The sequence below is a fragment of the Euleptes europaea genome, chromosome 6 (assembly GCF_029931775.1).
Source record: "Euleptes europaea isolate rEulEur1 chromosome 6, rEulEur1.hap1, whole genome shotgun sequence".
In the NCBI taxonomy this organism is placed as follows: domain Eukaryota; kingdom Metazoa; phylum Chordata; class Lepidosauria; order Squamata; family Sphaerodactylidae; genus Euleptes; species Euleptes europaea.
Window position 1 is genome coordinate 2,327,197 of NC_079317.1, and position 19,811 is coordinate 2,347,007.

The 19,811-nt window shown below is 47.9% G+C and overlaps 1 protein-coding gene across 1 annotated transcript in view; it reads right to left on the reverse strand.

Moving 5' to 3' along the window:
* MDGA2 (MAM domain containing glycosylphosphatidylinositol anchor 2) overlaps positions 1 to 19,811 on the reverse strand; it is a 438,982-nt gene that overhangs the window by 157,544 nt on the left and 261,627 nt on the right. The window contains exon 7 of the mRNA XM_056851084.1: positions 96 to 425. Within this exon, the coding sequence (XP_056707062.1) occupies positions 96 to 425 (330 nt within the window). The remainder of the gene's footprint in view (positions 1 to 95; positions 426 to 19,811) is intronic.

Here is a 19,811-nt window from a genome sequence, read left to right on the forward strand (position 1 = left end):
ACCACTGAGCCATAGCCTCCCTCCCACCTTGCATTCAAATGGAAGTACCTTCCATCACCCGAGCACACAAAAAGGAGTTACGGAAACACGCTCACCTGTGCTGCTGGAAATGTTAACGTCAATGCTGATGTCCGATATGCCACCCCCCTTCAGAGATGCGACGCACGTGTATGTCCCAAAGTCAGTGAACTTGAGATCAATAATGTCCAGGTTGGTGGTTCCCGGGGAGACGTCTGGGTCCGTCTGGGTGATGACCATCCTCTCTGAGCTGCGCAGCGGCCGCCCGTTCTTGAACCAACTGAATGTGAGCTCCTCAGATGGAACTGCCTCCACTTGGCAAGAAATCTTAACCTCCCGGCCAATCTGGATGTTGTCGTCTTTATGGTAAGGGTCAGGTGTGATCCAGAAACGTCCTTTCTTTAAGGCTACAACAGAGGCAAACAATTTCCGTCAAGACCGTTTCCAAGGGTAGCAAGATTCAAGTCCAGTAGCACACTTAGAGACCACCTTAGAGAGAGCCAGCATGGTGTAGTAGTTAAGAGCAGTGGTTTGGAGGGGTGGACTCTGATCTGGAGAACCGGGTTTGATCCCCCATTCCTCCACATGAGCGGCGGAGGCTAATCTGATGAACTGGATTTGTTTCTCCGCTCCTACACATGAAGACAGCTGGGTGACCCTGGGCTAATCACAGCTCTCTTAGAGCTCCTTCAGCCCCACCTACCTCACAGGGTGTCTGTTGTGGGGCGGGGAAGGGAAGGTGATTATAAGCCGGTTTGATTCTGCCTTAAGTGGTAGAGAAAGTTGGCATATCAAAACAACTCTTCTTCTTCTTCAACAAGATTTCCAGGTCATCGGCTTTTGAGAGTCAAAGCCCCCTTTGTCAGGTATCTGAAGAAGGGAGCTTTGGCTCTTGAAAGCTTGTACAGGTTGAGTATCCCTTATCCAGACATACAATATCTGGACTGACCTGAAAGCCAGACCTTTCGAGCCGGCATGCAGGCATCACTCACAGGCCCTCAGCAGTGGCATTCATGGTTCAATGTATACAAAATTATGAAAAACATTGTTCAGGCTACGTGTATAAAGCATATAAACATTAATGAATTTCATGTTTAGACTTGGGTCCCATCCCCAAGATATCTCACGACGTATATGCAAATATTTCCAAATACGGAGAGATCCCAAATACGGACCGCTTCTGGTCCCAAGCAGACTGGATAAGAGATACTCAGCCTGTACCCCAAAACATGTTAACTACTTTGAGCCCAAATAACTCCTTTCAACCAGAACACAGTCTTCTCATGAGTCACGGTCTATCCATGAGAGAGGAATCTGGAAAAGGAAAGGGCTGGAGAGCCACGCACAAAAAAGGCACCGTGGGGGTAGGGCGAGTAGGAAGCCACTTGTTGGCTTTGCAATGGACCCAGGATTTGCCCTGCTGAGAGAGGGTGCTGGGAGGCTCAAAGGGGAGGGAAATGGGGCAGCAGGAGACCCCTTCCCTACCACTGAGGGTCACCAGGCTCCTTCTTTCACAAAAGAGTTGTCCTTTGTATGAAGATGTTGTAGGATTTGGGGGGTTTCGTTATGCCCCAATCCTTGTTAATTTAGCAGTGTGCACAAGGCTACTGTGGGCAGAGAAGCCCATTCAATGGCCGCTTTAGCCATTGGACTCTATGGCATTGAAGTCCCTCCCCAAACCCCGCCCTCCTTAGGCTCCACCCAAAAAAACCTCCCACTGGTTGCGAAGAGGGACCTAGCAACCCTACCCTTCACTTCCAACAGACATTTCACCATCAAGCAACTTGTCAGAGAAATGGGCACATTTTCCACAAATGCCGTCATTTCATTCCCCAAAACGGTCCTTTCCATTTAATTTACTAAGTCTTCACATGACGGGTTTAAAAACAACCACATTTCCACACTTCCCCCCAGGCCTTTTTCAAACTGAATCCCCCCCCCAGCTTTACTTATAATAAGGTAGGAGATGTACTGAATGAGAGGAAGACAATTTCCAACCAAGCAACAGCTTTCTACAGCACTGAGATACCTTTTGTGCAAGGCGAGCTTGAGTTTAGAGAGGTCCCCCTCCTTAATCTATGCAGAACATTTGAAACAATACCTATACAATGCTACCTATATAATTTCCGGGGGCAAGCTTGCCTTTGCCTGATACTGGAAGATGCCCACGAGGAAGAAGACAGTGGTAAGACATTTCATACAGCAAATATTTGGGCTAAGTGCAAACTCTAGGAGTCAAATATTGAAATGCAAATGCCAACTGCGTTGCAATGGACTCCGTGGGCCTCATCGAGATTCTGCTGTTCCCCTGCCCCCTTGTTTGCTGGGTTCTCGCCTGCACGGGCAGCAACTCCTGCCAGGAACGGACCCAGGTGAAGTCAGGACCCAGCGGGAGGTCTTCCTCCTCTTGGGCCGGCAGGCTGACGTCCCCACGGCCAGCGGAGTGTGACATTATTGCTACAAATGGCAGAGGCCACGGACACGCTCATCGTCTCCGTGTCAGGACACGGCCCTCGCCTCATAATGAACACTTTGCACATTTGCCGAAAGCTCAGCGATGCGCACAGGGACAAGTCCTCTGAGGGCATCGGGCGTTCGCAGCGGGCTGCCCCCCCCCCATCCCATATTAATAGCATGGTGAATCTTCATCTCACGTGCAAAAAAACCACGCTATCTAGCTTCCACCCTTTATAATTTGCAACCTGTTGGGATCGGTCATTACATCGAAAACAACACAACCCACAGCTCTGTCCTTTAGTCCATCAAGCACAAACACGGCTGGATTAATACACTTTTCGGATCATTTGAAAACTCTTCTCCAATCAGGCAGTAGCTAGGTAGCAAAAGTATTCTTAGTAAAACGGCTGCCAGTGTGGAGTAGCGGTTAGAGTGCTGGACCTGGATCAGGGTGACCCGGGTTCAAGTCTCTGCCCTGCCGTGGAAGCTTGCTGGGTGACCTTGGGGCTGTCCTGCCCTCTCAGCCTAGCCTACCTCACAGGGTTGTTGTGAGGATAAAATGGAGGAGAGGAGGACAGTGCGAACTGCTGCGGATCCCCCACTGGGGAGAAGCATGGGGTACAAATGAAGGATGCAAATAAACCCTGCTGCAGCCAACTCTCTTGTAGAAAAGGCTCTTTAACTTATCTCAGGCCTGAATTATGCGTGCAGCAGAACGAGGTTGCAGAATCCTGTGGCGATAGAATGGGCTATGCCACTTCATCCAGTGGGGGAGGAGGATCACATGTTTAACTATCCCCCCCCCTCTATAATTGTTTTGGATTTTTTAAAAGAACACATCAGGGATAAAGATCCCATCTTAGCCTTTTTCATACACTCACAGGGAATTATCAATCAATTAATAAATCCCTCCACTACAGCATGAAGCGGTCCAGCCAACTTCCTTGTTCTCCTTGTCTAGACCCGGGCTTCGCCAGGAAGAAACACCACTTCCCAAATGGCATCTGTGACAGAGAGGCTACTAACAGTACAATCCTATGCAGATTTACTCCAGTTTAAGCACATTGAAATCAGTGGGCTCAGACCGGAGTAACGCTGCATAGGATTGCACTGCTAATGTCCTCAATGAATCAACATGAACCCCTGAGGAATACCCATGTTCATGTCTTCACACTGATTTAACTGAGGGCATTTCCAACATCTGAATTATAACATCTTTTCATAAAGTTAACAAAAGGCCATCAGCTCAACGAGAACTAGTTGCCAACCTCCAGGTGGGACCTAGATATCTCTCAGAATTACAACCAGTGTCCAGACTACAGAGATTAGTTCCCCCCAGAGAAAACGACAGCTTTGGAGGGTGAACTCTAGGACGTTATACCCCACTGAGGCCCCTCCCCAACGCCTGCCCTCCTCAGCCTCCACCTCATGAGCTCCAGGGATTTCCCAGCCTGGAGTTGGTAACCCTAAAATTTGCTGAATTGGCTCACCCCAAGATTTAACTAACCATCAGGGTAGCTGTGTTAGTCTGTCTGCAGTAGTAGAAAAGGGCAAGAGTCTGAAGAAGAAGTGAGCTGTGGCTCACGAAAGCTCATACCCTACCAGAAAATATTTTTGTTAGTCTTTAAGGTGCTACTGGACTCTTGCCCTTTTCTACTACATCCCAAGATGGAATCGAAACAAGATGGAGGCGAGGCCTTGGATTCTACGATTCTGGAAGCCATCAGCCACAGAGCCATGCATCTGAGCAAAGGCGACTAGCTGAAACCCAAAAAGCCAAATATCTATTTGGCTATTCGGGAATCACCTATCCGGCTTTGTTCAGGTTCCTGGTTTTTAGTGCGTGCGTGTGTGTGTGTGTGTTAAGTGCCGTCAAGTCGCTTCCGACTCATGGCGACCCTATGAATGAAAGTCCTCCAAAATGTCCTATCTTTGACAGCCTTGCTCAGATCTTGCAAATTGAAGGCTGTGGCTTCCTTTATTGAGTCAATCCATCTCTTGTTGGGTCTTCCTCTTTTCCTGCTGCCCTCAACTTTTCCTAGCATGGTTTTTAGTTTTTAGTATTCGGTTAAAATTAAACCCAAAAAATGCCGAAATGGCGATTTTCTGGTTTATTTTCAGTTTGGATTTACCAATATGCCCAGGCCTACTTAGTACTATTTTCTGTTGTTTTGTGTTCAGGTTTTTCCCATAAAATATATATATTTCATCACTATTTGTCCATTAATACGTCACATACAAGAGATGTACACAAATTGTGGAAAGAAAAAAAGAAAGACATCATCAATACAAGCAAGGAAACCGGGAGGACAGAATCCCTTCCATAGGAGAACATCTGCAGCTGCCATTTATTTATTTATATTGCACTTTTCTCCCCCGTCAGGATTCAAAGCGGCCTGGAATGTCGTTCTCCCTTCCTCCATTTTCTCACAACAACAACCCTGTGAAATAGGCCAGGTTGAGAGTTTGTGATGGCCCCAGGGTCGTCCAGTACTTCCATGGCAGAAGCAGAGATTCAGACCTGGGTTGCTCAGGGTTCTGGTCCACCAATCTATCCACTATTACCACACTGGCTCTCACATCTGGCTCACCACATCTGGAAACAGCGAGTGGCAAAGGAGAGCTCGGCCCAACCCTTGGCCGCTGTGACATGCAGCATCATCTAAAACCAGACAGAATGCTTTTCTGCAGGCCTGTGACAAATATATGCTGATTAAAATACATTAATCAACGGAGACTAAAGTACGTGTGTGTGCATGTTTTAAATGGCAGCAGTCCAAAAGGTATATGCGGTATCGTTATCTTAGTATAGTTCAAGGACCCCTCTTTCACTGCTGAAGTACTAAATGACTGATGCAAATCACTTATGGAAATAATTTTCATCTCTTAACACCCAAGTACTGGTGCATTTAACCTTTAAAGCCTTGGATGCATTACCTGGGCAGTCTGAATAGCCCAAACTAGAATAATAGAATCATAGAGTTGGAAGGGACCACCAGGGTCATCTAGTCCAACCCCCTGCACAATGCAGGGAATTCACAACTACCTCTCCACCACATCCCCAGTGACCCCTACTCCATGCCCAGAAGATGGCCAAGATGCCCTCCCTCTCATCATCTGCCTAAGGTGATAGAATCAGCATTTTTGACAGATGGCCATCTAACCTCTGCTTAAAAACCTCCAGGGAAGGAGAGCTCACCACCTCCCGAGGAAGCCTGTTCCACTGAGGAATCGCTCTAACTGTTAGAAAATTCTTCCTAATGTCTAGACGGAAACTCTTTTGATTTAATTTCAACCCGTTGGTTCTGGTCCGACCATCTTGAGCAACAGAAAACAACTCGGCACCCTCCTCTATATGACAGCCCTTCAAGTACTTGAACATGGTTATCATATCCCCTCTCAGTTTTCTCCTCTTCAGGCTAAACATACCCAGCTCCTTCAACCTTTCCTCATAGGACTTGGTCTCCAGACCCCTCCCCATCTTTGTTGCCCTCCTCTGGACACGTTCCAGCTTGTCTACATCCTGCTTAAATTGTGGTGCCCAAAACTGAACATAGTACTCTAGGTGAGGTCCAACCAGAGCAGAGTAAAGCAGGATGTGATTACTTTGCGTGATCTGGACACTATACTTCTGTTGATACAGCCCAGGATCCTGTTTGCCTTTTTAGCTACCGCATCACACTGCTGACTCATGTTCAGTGTTTGGTCTACTAAAACCCCAAGATCCTTTTCGCACACACTACTGCTCAGACAAGTCTCCCACATCGTATAATTATGCATTTGATTTTTCCGACCTAAATGCAGAACTTTACATTTATCTCTGTTGAAATAAACTAACTTGGAAACAAAGCAGGGTTGGCCGTTGTTAGTACTTGGATGAGAAACCATCAAGGAAAATCAGGGATGTTATGCAGAGGCAGGCAATGGCATACCACATCCGTCTTGAAAACCCCATGAGCAGTCAATATAAGTCGGTTGCAACTTAATGGCACATAACTATTATTATTATGTGTGGCTCGGGACCATACACTGACCTTCTTGCTCCATATGAGGCTGCGCGCCTGTTCAGATCTGACCACTGTTGATGGTGCTTCTACCAACAGGGTGAAATCTACAGCTGCAATGTATATGGCTGACAGGATAACGGTCCCAGTTCTCTGGGGGAAGGAAGGAAAGTCATTTCTTTTTTCAGTCTCTATACAGCTTGTAATATGTTACTTTTTCAAAGGACTTTAAGTCGAAATTTTTGTTGGTATGATTTTAGGATTACCAGTAATCAAGCAAGGAGCCCCGTGGCGCAGAGTGGTAAGCTGCAGTACTGCAGTCCAAGCTCTGCTCACGACCTGAGTTCGATCCCGACGGAAGTCGGTCTCAGGTAGCCGGCTCAAGGGTGACTCAGCCTTCCATCCTTCCGAGGTCGGTAAAACGAGGACCTGGCTTGCTGGGGGTAAAGGGAAGATGACTGGGGAAGGCACTGACAAACCACCCCATAAACATAGTCTGCCTAGTAAACGTCGGGATGTGACATCACCCCCATGGGTCAGGAATGACCTGGTGCTTGCAGAGGGGACCTTTACTTTACATTACTTAGTAATCAAGCAAAAGAAAAGAGGGCAGCACCAAAGCAAATGAAGACCAACACACACACACACACACACACACACACACACACACACACACACACAGCAATTGGTGCAAGTAGGGTTGCCAACCTCGAGGTACAAGATGGAGATCTCCTGCTATTACAAGTGAAACCCAGCCAATAGAGATCAGTTCACCAAGAGATAATGTCCACTTTGGCCATTGGACTCTATGACATTGAAATCCCTCCCCTCTAGGGTTGCCAGATCCGTCTTCACCACTGGCAGGAGGTTTTTGGGGTGGAGCCTGAGAAGCGCGGGGTTTGGGGAAGGGAAGGGACTTCAATGCCATAGAGTCCAATTGTCCAAGCGGCCATTTTCTCCAGGTGAACTGATCTCTATCGGCTGGAGATCAGTTGTAATAGCAGGGGATCTCCAGTTAGTACCTGGAGGTTGGCAACCCTACTCCCCTCCCCAAACCCTGCCCTCCTCTGGCCCCGCCCCAGACATCTTCAGGTATTTCCCAACTCAGAGCTGGAAACCCTAGGTACCAGGGAAAAGGATTTAACACTTAATAATTAAATTGCCTCTACCTGTTTGCTTTCGCTTCCTCAGGGGGATGCTTCTTAAATTTCCAAAGCAAGCAAGAAACAATCCATTATTGTTTCTTGCTTGCTTGGGACATTTGAGTTAAGAAAGATCCCCCTGCGGAAGTGAAACTCGAGGAATTTCAAAAATCTCCATGGTAAAAACGACAGAGATTTTGAAATTCCTAAAGCACCCTGACATCTCTGTCTGCTCCCCCTTGCTCTCAGGAACTGGCCACCCTATATAATATATAGCAGCACTGTCTTATCTGGTGAAGCGGATTGCTGTCCCCACTCCTCCACATGAAGCCAGCTGGGTGACCTTGGGCTAGTCACAGCTCTCTTAGAGCTCTCTCAGCCCCACCTACACTACCTCACAGGGGGTCTCTTGTGGGGAGGGGGAGGGGATTGTAAGCCGGTTTAATCCTTCCTTAAGTGATAGAGAAAGTCAGCATATGAAAACCAACTCTTCTTCTTCTTCTCCTGACTTCTGACTTGATGCAATTTATAAAGCAATTTATTGGTGAAAACATTTCCATCATCCAATTGCCGAGGTATCTTCCATTTATTTCCATTTATCTAAAGTGAAAAGCCAATGGAAATATAGCACAGTCTCAGGTGACTGTTTCTGAAGCCCCTTGGTACAGGACACCACCTTGTCTCTTTTTGCTACCTTCACGTCACAGGAACCAATAAGAAGCAACTTCCATTTGCACCATGGAAACAAAACTATTTCTGCTCCGCATTATCTGATCGTCTCTCGTCGACACAAAGCCCCAAATACAGTTGCTGAATAGCAAACTAGAGATTTGTGATCCATGGAAGGGGGATTTTCCTATGCAGGCAAGAAGGAATGCCAACCAAGCAAATATATATCGATTCCTTAAGCACTGAGGAGATCAGAGTAGCTTTCACAAAGTCCGTTTCATTTGGAGGAGAGAGCACAGGAGGCTTTGGGTAATTTTTTTTTGTAAGAAGCCTGTTTACCAAAGGTACCAGGTTCTGCAGGAGCAAACACACAGGCGGTGCTAATTCTTCAACTGCATTCATGCAACTCCCCCAAAAAACCACCTCTGAGCAGAGAACTAACCACATCGATACCATCCACAGTTTAGGGACCAGTGTGGCACAGCAAAGAGAGATATGGGCTTGGACAAGGAAGGCCTGGGTTCAGATCCTTCTTTGGCCCTGAGGTTTTCTTGATAAGGTCAACTTGTCTCCGAGACTCATCTTCATCGGGCTATTGTGAGGATAACGTCGGCAAATCGCATGGACAAATGAACAAAACACGGTACTTTTCGGGATTCGAAACATGTCCCTCTGATCCCCACCAGCACTGAGGCAGCAGGATATGCTACACTCCGTGGGTTTACTTCCTGGAAGCTTCTGTTGTGCATCAACAGAGGTGTAACATCCAGCTCGCAAGATGTCATCGTTCCGATGTACAGCGCATTGGTCAGGTGGCACCTGGAGTCCTGTGCGCAGTTCTGGAGGCCTCACTTCAATAAGGATGTGGACAGAATGGAGCGGGTGCAGAGGAGAGCGCCGAGGAGGATCAGGGGCCTGGAGACCAAGAAGCCCTACGAGGAAAGGCTGAAGGGATTGCAAATGCTCAGTCTGGTGAAGAGGAGGTTGAGGGGGGACGTGATCGCTCTCTTGGAGTATTTGAAGGGCTGTCACTTAGAGGAGGGCAGGGAGCTGTTCCTGATGGCAGCAGAGGAGAGGACTCACAATAACGGGTTTAAATTGTGGGCAGAAAGGTACTGGCTAGCTATTAGGAAGCATTTTTTTACAGTAAGAGTTGTTCAACAGTGGAATCAGCTCCCTAGGGAGATGGTGAGCTCCCCCTCACGGGCAGTCTTTAAGCAGAGGCTGGACAAGCACTTGTCAGGGATGCTGCTGCATTAAGCAGGGGGCTGGACTAGATGGCCTGTATGGGCCCTTCCAACTTTATGATTCTATTATTCTAGCCATTGTGCCCTGCTCCTTGCGCACGATGCTGTACATTGGGGGGGCAGCCCTGCCCTTAGGTTGGCAAGGTCTCAGTTGAACAGTCAGATACGAGTCCAGTATCACCTTAGCGACCGACAAGATTTTTTGGGGTATGAGCTTTCAAGAGTTAAAACAGGTATCTGACAAAGGGAGCTTTGACTATCGAAAGCTGACACCCTGAAAATATTGTCGGTCTCTAAGGGGCTACTGGACTCGAATCCAGCTCTTCTGCTGAAGCCATCTTGGTTAGATCCCTTCCAGTCCTCTAGTGCTATGCGAGAGAAGTAGACAGAATGTGGACCACAGAACCAGGCGGTGAGCAATTGGAAGAGTTCCTCCCCTCCCCTCTTTTCTTCCTAATAAAAATGTACACATATTCCTTTCTCTCCTGCATTTCCTTCCTTAAGATAATGGCGGGTGGCTTATGTAGGATTCCTAAGTGGTCTTCTAACCAGACACTGGCCAGAACCAGACCGGCTTAGATTCTGCAAGGGGGCTCCATCAGGCAACGGTTGTTTTTGATGCATTTACTGCCATGATGGTTTCAATGTTTCATTATAGGGCTGTGTCGGTTTCATGATTATTTTAATTATGTGGCAAGGTGGCATGCTTATGATGCCTTACTCTGAGCAAGACACCGTTGGTCCATCGAGCCCAATATTCCCCACTCTGACTGGCAGCAGCTCTCCAGGGTAGAGATTCATTTCATCCACGCTAGCAGGCAAAGACCCCAATCTCATCAGATCTCAGAAACTAAGCAGGGTCAGCCCTGGTTAGTACTTGGATGGAAGACCACCAAGGAAGGCCAGGGTTGCTGTGCAGAGGCAGGTAGTGGCAAACCACCTCCGCTCTGTTTGTCTTTTGCCTTGACCTGGATGGCCCAGGCTAGCCTGATCTCATCTGATCTCGGGAATCTAAGCAGGGTCAGCCCTGGTTAGTACTTGGATGGAAGATCACCAAGGAAGTCCAGGGTCACCATGCAGAGGCAGGCAATGGAAAACCACCTCTGAATGTCTCTTGCCCTGACCTGGATGGCCCAGGCTAGCCTGATCTCGCCAGAACTCAAGCTAAGCAGGGTCGGCCCTTGTTAATACTTGGATGGGAGATCTCCAAGGAGTTCTACCACTCAGCTCAGCGATAAAATAATGGCAATTTTATGCTGCCTTTCAGCCAAACGTGAATCACAGTAACCGTTAGCTTGTACACAGGACAATTAACAGTGGGGAGGAGGGTTCTCAGCTGGAGCCTGGGTCCAGGCATCACCTAGGGGCACCTGGCAGCCAGAAGGCCCAGATCCATACACCTCGTGTTGAATGAGAAACCCCTTCACAGCATGCTGCCAGCAGTGACCGTTCAGCCAGTGAGTGCAAACCTATGCAGGGTGCCTGGTACAAGCCACTTAAACCAACTGGTCTATGCCGCTAGGTCTGTTCAATCTTCTCATGAACGCATGAAGCTGCCTTCTACTGAATCAGACCGGCAGGAGCTCTCCAGGGTCTCAGACAGAGGAGGTCTTTCACATTACCTACTTGCCTAGTCCCTTTAACTGGAGATGCCGGGGATTGAACCTGGGACCTTCTGCATGCCAAGCAGATGCTCTACCACTGAGCCATGGCCCCTCCCTTCTCCACCCTTTGAGCTGCCAGGAACTTTCTTGCTCCACTTTCCGTGGGGCCTCGCTTGCTCTCTTTCACATTGAACAAATCCCCAACTTTCAAAAAGTGTCAGCACAATTAAGCGGCAAAGCATTATCCTACCAGGGCATCGCCAAACTTTTAAAATATCAAGTAATTACTTGGCTCTTATGAGACCAGACGCAGTCACATTTTCAATTTAAATGCAAATACCGTTGAAGGATTTGCACAGGTTGGTACCTCTAATTTTTATAAATACTTTATTTCAAAGGAAGAAAGGAAAAGCTAGAAAACTCGATCTTTTGGAAAGCTGTAGCACTGCAGATGTCTCTCTTCACCTGGGATCATGTTAATTGGTGGCTATTTATTTAGAGGAATGTTGGTGGGATTTCCCTTACCCTACAAAATATGTCAAGCTGTGATTAAAAAAAAACACTTCAGCTTAATAATAATAATAAAAAAAACTGCAAGGGCTCAGTCCTGGGAAGGAAAGTGAGGAGTACTTCCGAGCACGTACAAAGTCATTTCTCTTCACCAACGAGCGACCCCCCCCCCGCTTCAGTCCCACCCAACTGAAAAGTAGGTGAGTTAGACAAGAGATTAAGAACATAAGAAAGGCCCTGCTGGATCAGACCAAGGCCCATCAAGTCCAGCAGTCTGTTCACACAGTGGCCAGCCAGGTGCCTCTAGGAAGCCCCCAAACAAGACAACTGCAGCAGCACCATCCTGCCTGTGTTTCACAGCACCTCATAGAATAGGCGTGCTCCTCTGATCCTAGAGAGAACAGGTATGCATCATGACTAGTATCCATTTTAACTAGTAGCCATGGATAGCTAAAGAGCAACTCTTTATGCTAAAGAGCCCTAAGAGTGCCAACCGCTCCTCATAGGGCAGTTGCTCTAGCCCCGATTCCTTAATGTTCACTCGAATTAAGATTCCTTAACGTGCACTCACATTTACAGAAGAGGAGGGGCTGTGGCTCAGTGGCAAAGCCTCTGCTTTGCATGCAGAAGGTTCTAGGTCCAACCCTCCGCTTTTCCAGTGAAACAGACCAGGTCTTAGGTGATGTGAAAGACCTCTGCCTGAGACCCTGGAGAGCCGCTGTCAGCCTGAGTACTGACCTTGATGGACCAATTGGTCGGATTCGGTACAAGGCCGCTTCAAATCAAAACTGAAAAGGAGCCGCTGCACTGATCTCTCATCATGGGTGGATCTGCGGCACCCCTCACCAGCCCAGCCAGAAATCAGTAGGCTTGACATGGAACCACGGCAGCCCCTTTGCATGCAAAACACCCCCAGTTCAGCCCCTCCTTCGTCAATTAACAGGATCTCACAGTCGCAGGGCCAGGAATGACCTCTGGCGGCCGAGACCCAGGAGAGCGGCTGCCAATCAAAGACGGAGTGATGTTCTGGCTCCACAGGTAGGGGCTCCTGAGGCATCCGGACATGAATAATTCCGGGGGCTGCACGGCATGAATGCACACCGACAAGGGCTGCGTTCCACGTGGATGGAATTCTGAGCACGGTGGTGAACATGCGAAACAAAGCATTTGGATGGAGACTGCAGGGAGGCGGCGCAAAGAACTCAGGAGCGCAGTCTGTGAACTCCTGGGCGAGAGAGCAAGAACAAATCCCAGTGGCTTATAGATACTTATATGCACCTCTAACGGTCCTGCAGCCAAGCTGCCCCACCTGACTTGTATCCTGCTTGCCGTTCATTCCCAGGGAGCCAATCGTTTACCAAGCTGTTTGGATGCCTCCAGACAATTCTGGACGAGTGGTAGAAGAAAAAGAGTTGGTTTTTATATGCCGGGTTTCTCAAACCGGCTTACAATCACCTCCCCATCCCCACAACAGACACCCTGTGAGGTAGGTGGGGCTGAGAGAGCTCTAAAAGAGCTGTGACTAGCCCAAGGTCACCCAGCTGGCTTCGTGTGTAGGAGGGGGAAACAAATCCAGTTCACCAGATTAACCTCAGCCGCTCATGTGGAGGGGTGGGGAATCAAACCCGGTCCTCCAGATCAGAGTCTACCACTCCAAACCACCGCTCTTAACCACTGCACCACGCTGGCTCTGCATAGTTAAGCTGCCTTCTCCCAGCAACCAATCTGCTGTCAATGCTGCCTTCAATAGTTAAAAACCATAGGGGGGACCTGTTTGAGATTTATGAATTAAGAATCATAGAATCATAGAGTTGGAAGGGAGCATAGAGGCCATCTAGTCCAACCCCCTGCTCAATGCAGGATCAGCCTAGAGCATCCTTGTCCAGCCGCTGCTTAAAGATGGCCAGTGAGGGGGAGCTCACCACCTCCCTAGGTACCTGATTCCACTATCGAACAACTCTTACTATAAAAATATATTTCCTAATATCCTTTCCGTCCACAATTTAAACCCATTATTGAGAGACCAATCCTCTGCTGCCGACAGGAACAGCTCCCTGACCTCCTCTAAGTGACAGCCCTTCAAATACTTAGAGAGACTTACAACTTAAATATTTGTCCCTGTGGTGTCTGCCAATCAACCTAGATAATGTCACAGTCAGTTCTTGCAATCACTTCACAGTAGATGCTAATGTTTGGATAGATGCAAAAGACACAGGAAACTGATCTGATGCTGATATTTTAGAAGAAGAAGAGTTGGTTTTTATACCCTGCTTTCCTCTACCATAAGGAGTCTCAAAGCAATTTACAATCACCTTCCCTTCCCCTCCCCACCACAAGCACCCTGTGAGGTAGGTGCGGCTGAGAGAGCTCTGACAGAACTGTGACCCAGCAGGCTTCAGGTGGAGGAGCGGGGAATCAAACCCGGTTCTCCAGATTAGAGTCCACTGCTCTTAACCACTACACCACACTGGCTTTTAAAGGATGCATCCAAGAGAGCCGGCACAAAGAGGGGATAAACTGCAGGGGATCCTGTGCCACCCCTGCAGAACTATCAGGTAGATCCCACGGCCAATGGAGCCCCAGGAATGACTCTGATCAAAGCACAGAGATGGAAACAGACAACAGTTCCATCTCAATGCCATGCTGTACAGAATGGGGGAAAACTGGTGATCCACTCTGCTTCCAAACCTGTATGATGTTATGCCCTAGCATTTGTTACCCTTCTACACACCCAGAAGTGTCTCCATTGTTACACTGAGTATGTGGCTCAGATTTATGAAGAAGGAGGAGGAGGAGGAGAAGGAGGAGGTTGTTTTTATATGCCGACTTTCTCTACCACTTAAGGGAGAATCAAACCGGCTTACAATCACCTTCCCTTCCGCTCCCCTCCCTACAACAGACACCCTGGGAGGTAGGTGGGACTGAGAGAGCTGTGACCAGCTGGCTTAACGTGTAGGAGTGGGGAAACCAACCCAGTTCACCAGATTAGCCTCTGCTGCTCATGTGATGGAGTGAGGAATCAAACCCGGTTCTCCAGATCAGAGTCCACCGCTCCAAACCACCGCTCTTAACCACTGTACTATGCTGGCTTTCTCATGAGTCATCATCAACTGAGTAGTAGCTCGTGCCTTATTAGGCCCTGCTCCTACAAAACGTGGTTGCTACACACATTTTCTGGGTCTTCTCCCATCCTCAGTACCCAGATTTGGGGGGCTCGCCTCAGCCCGCCTCCGGCACATGGATTCCTTCCTTCTTCCTTCCCTCGTGTTCGAAGGGCCTGCCTGGCAGCACCTTCCCCAATCCATTTAGAGGCACCCACACAACACAGAACAGTTAAACACTCTTGTTTAAGAACTATCATGACTGTATCCGGCAACGTTCCTTCCAAGGGGGTGGGGGGAAAGGGTCTCAGCAACAACTGCAATCAATAAACTATCTACATTTTAATGAGGAGTCGCTTATAAAATTGATCCCGGAAACGCCTCGGCCCCCAGAAAAGAAGAAAGCCCATGGCTTGGTTCCCAGTTGTAAAATGCACAAGCCGATTAGAGCGGCGAAGTAATTGCTTCTCTTTTATTTGTGGACTGGTACACTTTGGTGGGAGCTCCCTGGTTATAAGTGGGTTGAGGCTGACTGGGAAAGGGGGATGGATCCCTTTTCAAAACCAAGTCGAGCTGTGGAAGACTGTGCTTACCGCTGCAAATTTCAGTCTCCATTTGAAAAAAGGACATGGGTTTAAACACCAGATCAAAGGTTGAGCTGGAAACTATAAACTATAACAAAATAATTATATTTATTACAAGGTGTACACTATAAATGTGTTAAAAACACAGGGGATGCAGACTACATATAAAAAAACACCAGTTACAAACATCTCATACACAGTTGATAGGCATTCAATATAAATGACCAATACAGGACCATACATGTTTCGGCCTGAATAGACCTTCCCAGTACATTATTTTTATAATGTAAACTATAGTTATGTCTAGCACTAGGGAGCGGCAGTTTAGGTGCTATTGTTATTTTAAAGTTTTTATATATATATATATATATATATATATATATACACACACACACACACACACACACACACACACACACACACATACACACACACACACACACACTTAATGTCTCTTATTTCCGCTGTGAATAATATGATTGGTGTATTTTTGTTGTGATCTGCCCTGTGATCTGATCACTCCAGGATCAGAGGAGCATGCCTATTATATGAGGTGCCGTGGAACACAGGCAGGATGGTGCTGCTGCAGTCGTCTTGTTTGTGGGGCTTCCTAGAGGCACCTGGTTGGCCACAGTGTGAACGGACTGCTGGACTTGATGGGCCTGGGTCTGATCCAGCAGGGCTTTTCTGATGTGATGATGGCTGCCAACTTGGAAGGCTTTAAGAGGGGAGTGGACATGTTTATGGAGGAGAGAGCTGTCCATGGTTACTAGTCAAAATGGCAACTAGTCATGATGCATATCTCTTCTCTCCAGGAGCAGAGGAGCATGCCTATTATATCAGGTGCGGTGGAACACAGGCAGGATGGTGCTGCTGAAGTCATCTTGTCTGTGGGCTTCCTAGAGGCACCTGGTTGGCCACTGCATGAACAGACTGCTGGACTTGATGGGCCTTGGTCTGATCCAGCAGGGCTTTCCTTATGCTCTTATGTTCTTATGAGCCCACAGGTGGAATATAAATAAATACATCATTGTCGTAGTCATTGTTATTATTATTATTCTGCTCCTGGCCAGAGGCTCTTTCATCTTCTGGCATCTCAGCATCTTTCCTGTCTTTCTGATTTATAGTTAGGGCCTCCCGTTCCTCTATCTTTCCCTGCCCAGCTTGCCTTCCAAATTTTTGATATGGTGTTTGGGATATACCCGCAGGTGTAGCGGTTTAGAGCGGCCAATTCCCCACTGCTCCACATGAAGCTTGCTAGATGACCTTGAGCTAGTCACAGTTCTTTCTGAACTCTCTCAGCCCCATCCACCTCACAAGGTGTCTGCTGTAGGGAGCGGGAGGGAAGGAGATTGTAAGTCGACTTGATTCTCCTTAAAAGGTAGAGAAAACTGGCATGTAAGAACCAAATGTTCTCCTCCTCCTCCTCGCTTGTGTTTATTGATTGACTGATTGATTGACTGTGGATTTACCATGAGCAGAACACATTTTTAAGTAAACTCTAATGTAAATTGAACCCTATGGATTCATGAGTGATTATTACCATTTCCTTTAGGATCTGCCTTGAGTAGATTGCTACTGTCAAATTGCTTATGACTATACTTTTAAGAATGGCCTCTGTGTTAGACTTCTTCAAAATCACTTCTTAAAATTGCCTCACCCCCCATTCTTTATTTTTAATTAGAGTGATACAAATAAAAATTGGTTAAGCCCCCCCCCCCAAAGGGGCTGGGCAGAAGAAAGTTCCACAAAGGATGAGGGCTGCCACTGAAAAGACCCTCTCATAACTCACTGCCTTAGGGTTGCCATCCTCCAAGTGGTGGCTGGAGATCTCCTGCTATTACAACTGATCTCAAGCCGATAGAGATCAGTTACCCTGGAGAAAATGGCCACTTTGGCAATTGGATTCTAGGGCATTGAAGTCCCTCCCCTCCCCAAACCCCGCCTTCCTCAGGCTCTGCCCCAAAAACCTCCCTCCAGTGGTGAAGAGGGACCCGGTAACCCTACACTGCCTGCCTGATTTCCCCAGTTTGGGCTCAGTGGTCCAGCATCACATGAACACATGAAGCTGCCTTCTACTGAATCAGGCCCTTGGTCCATCAAAGTCAGCATTGCCTACTCAGACTGGCAGCAGCTCTCCAGGGTCTCGGGCAGAGGTCTTTTACATCGCCTGGCCCCTTTAACTGGAGATATCGGGGATTGAACCTGGGACTTTCTACATGCCAAACAGATGCTCTACAAACTGAGCCATGGCCCCTTCCCCATCTACATTACTGGCATGGCCTTTTTTACTATGTTTGAACAGCAGCCTCCATTCCACTCCATTCAGGCTCTGAGCCTTCAACATGCTCTGAATTTCACTCCTCTTTCGTTCTCTTTAAACAGAATAATTCCTCGCATGGCTTGAAAAAGAAGAAGAAGACTTGGTTTTTATATGCCGACTTTCTCTACCACTTAAGGGAGACTCAACCTAGCTTACAATCACACTCCCTTCCCCTCCCCACAACAGACACCCTGTGAAGTAGGTGGGGCTGAGAGAATGTGACTAGCCCAAGGTCACCCATCTGGCTTTGTGTGTAGGAGCAGGGAAACAAATTCAGTTCACTAGATTAGCCTCCACCGCTCATGTGGAGGAGTGGGGAATCAAACCTGGTTCTCCAGATCAGAGTCCACCATTCCAAATCACTGCCTTTAACCACGATACCATGCTGGCAGCAAGTGCAGCAAGTTGGAGAGTTGGCACCAAGGGCCCATTTCAGCGTCTCCTGTGCCGCTTTCTGGCTTTTCCTCCTCAAAGCCAAATGCAGGGCTACCTGAATGGCTCATTCCTCCCAAATAAGCCAGAGAGGATGAAAGCCTGCCAGGTTCTGCATGCGACGAGAATCCCCAGGGGAGCTGGGGGCGCCATGCAAGTAGCAGGATCACGACCTCAGCATGTTCTTATTTGTCCATGGGGAGGCGGGGGGGGGCAGACTCCAGGCCCACAGTGGGATTATGCGCCTGGAAGGCTGCCAACACCTCAGCTCCCCTCCTTGGTAGCTATGAAATCTGTGCTTGAATAGCCGAGGCCGCTCCCGAAAAACCAAATAAGTTAAAAGCTGGGAGATTCCCTGACTAATTCCTCTCTTTCCCTCATGCACACACAGCCCTCGAGCCGACAGGAATGACACAGATTACATGCATAAGAAAGGCCCTGCTGGATCAGACCCAGGCCCATCAAGTCCAACAGTCTGTTCACACAGTGGCCCAACCAGGTGCCTCCAGGAAGCCCACAAACAAGACGACTGCAGCAGCAGCATTCTCCTGCCTGTGTTCCACAGCACCTGATATAATAGGCATTCTCCTCTGTTCCTGGAGAGAACAGGTATGCATCATGACTAGTATCCATTTTGACTAGTAGCCATGGATAGCCCTCTCCTCCATGTCCACTCCCTTCTTAATAAAGCCTTCCAAGTTGGCAGCCATCACCACATCCTGGGGCAGGGAGTTCCACAATTTAACTATGTGTTGTGTGAAGAAATACTTCCTTTTATCTGTTTTGAATCTCTCACCCTCCAGCTTCAGCAGATGAGCCGGCGTTCTAGTATTATGAGAGAGGGAGAAAAGCTTCTCCCTGTCCCCTCTCTCCATGCCATGCATAATTTTATAGACCTCTATCATATGTCCCCTTATCTGCCTTCTTTCCAAGCTAAAAAGCCCTAAGCATTCAGAAGGGGGCTCTGGTGGGTTAGGTCCTCCTGGACCAGCAATGCACACCAGTACCACCCAAAAATAAGGCCCTTAAAGGAACGACCAGGAGATTCTCAAATCCTGCAGATAATTCTCTCAAACCTGGAACAGTGTGTGTGTGTGTGTGTGTGTGGGGGGGGGGGTTAGAAAATAATCTTAAGTTCTGATGTTCACATGTATTAAGTGATCCTGGATTTTGCTTAAGAACATGAGAAGTGCTGGACTGGACCAAGGTACACCTGGTCCAGCATTCTTTGCAACAATCCCAGCAGAAATGAACCAAGGGCCCACCAGCAGGTCTCCCTGGTCAGCCCTCCTCTCCGGCCCACTCCCCAACTCAACAGTCTGGAAGACTGTCTACCCCAAAAGAGGGGTCCTGTGTACGGGCCCCTGATAGTACATTTTCCCATTCCGCCTTCTTGACTCATGCCGGCCCCTCCTTAATTCAGCCCACTACGAAGAACAGGAAAGGAAACTGAACCGATTTGCGTATTTTCTTTTCTTTCTTTCTTTCTTTCTTTCTTTCTTTCTTTCTTTCTTTCTTTCTTTCTTTCTTTCTTTCTTTCTTTCTTTCTTTCTTTCTTTCTTTCTTTCTTTCTTTCTGCTTGAGGGTTATGTTCTGGGGGGGAGAAGGAGCTGTTTAGTGTGGAAAATGTATCTTAAACGCTCAGTTTCTGGAAAGGGGCAGAGTTGACATGTCAGAGAAACAAAGTCACAAGCAGGCACAAGCATTTTCTCTGTGCCCG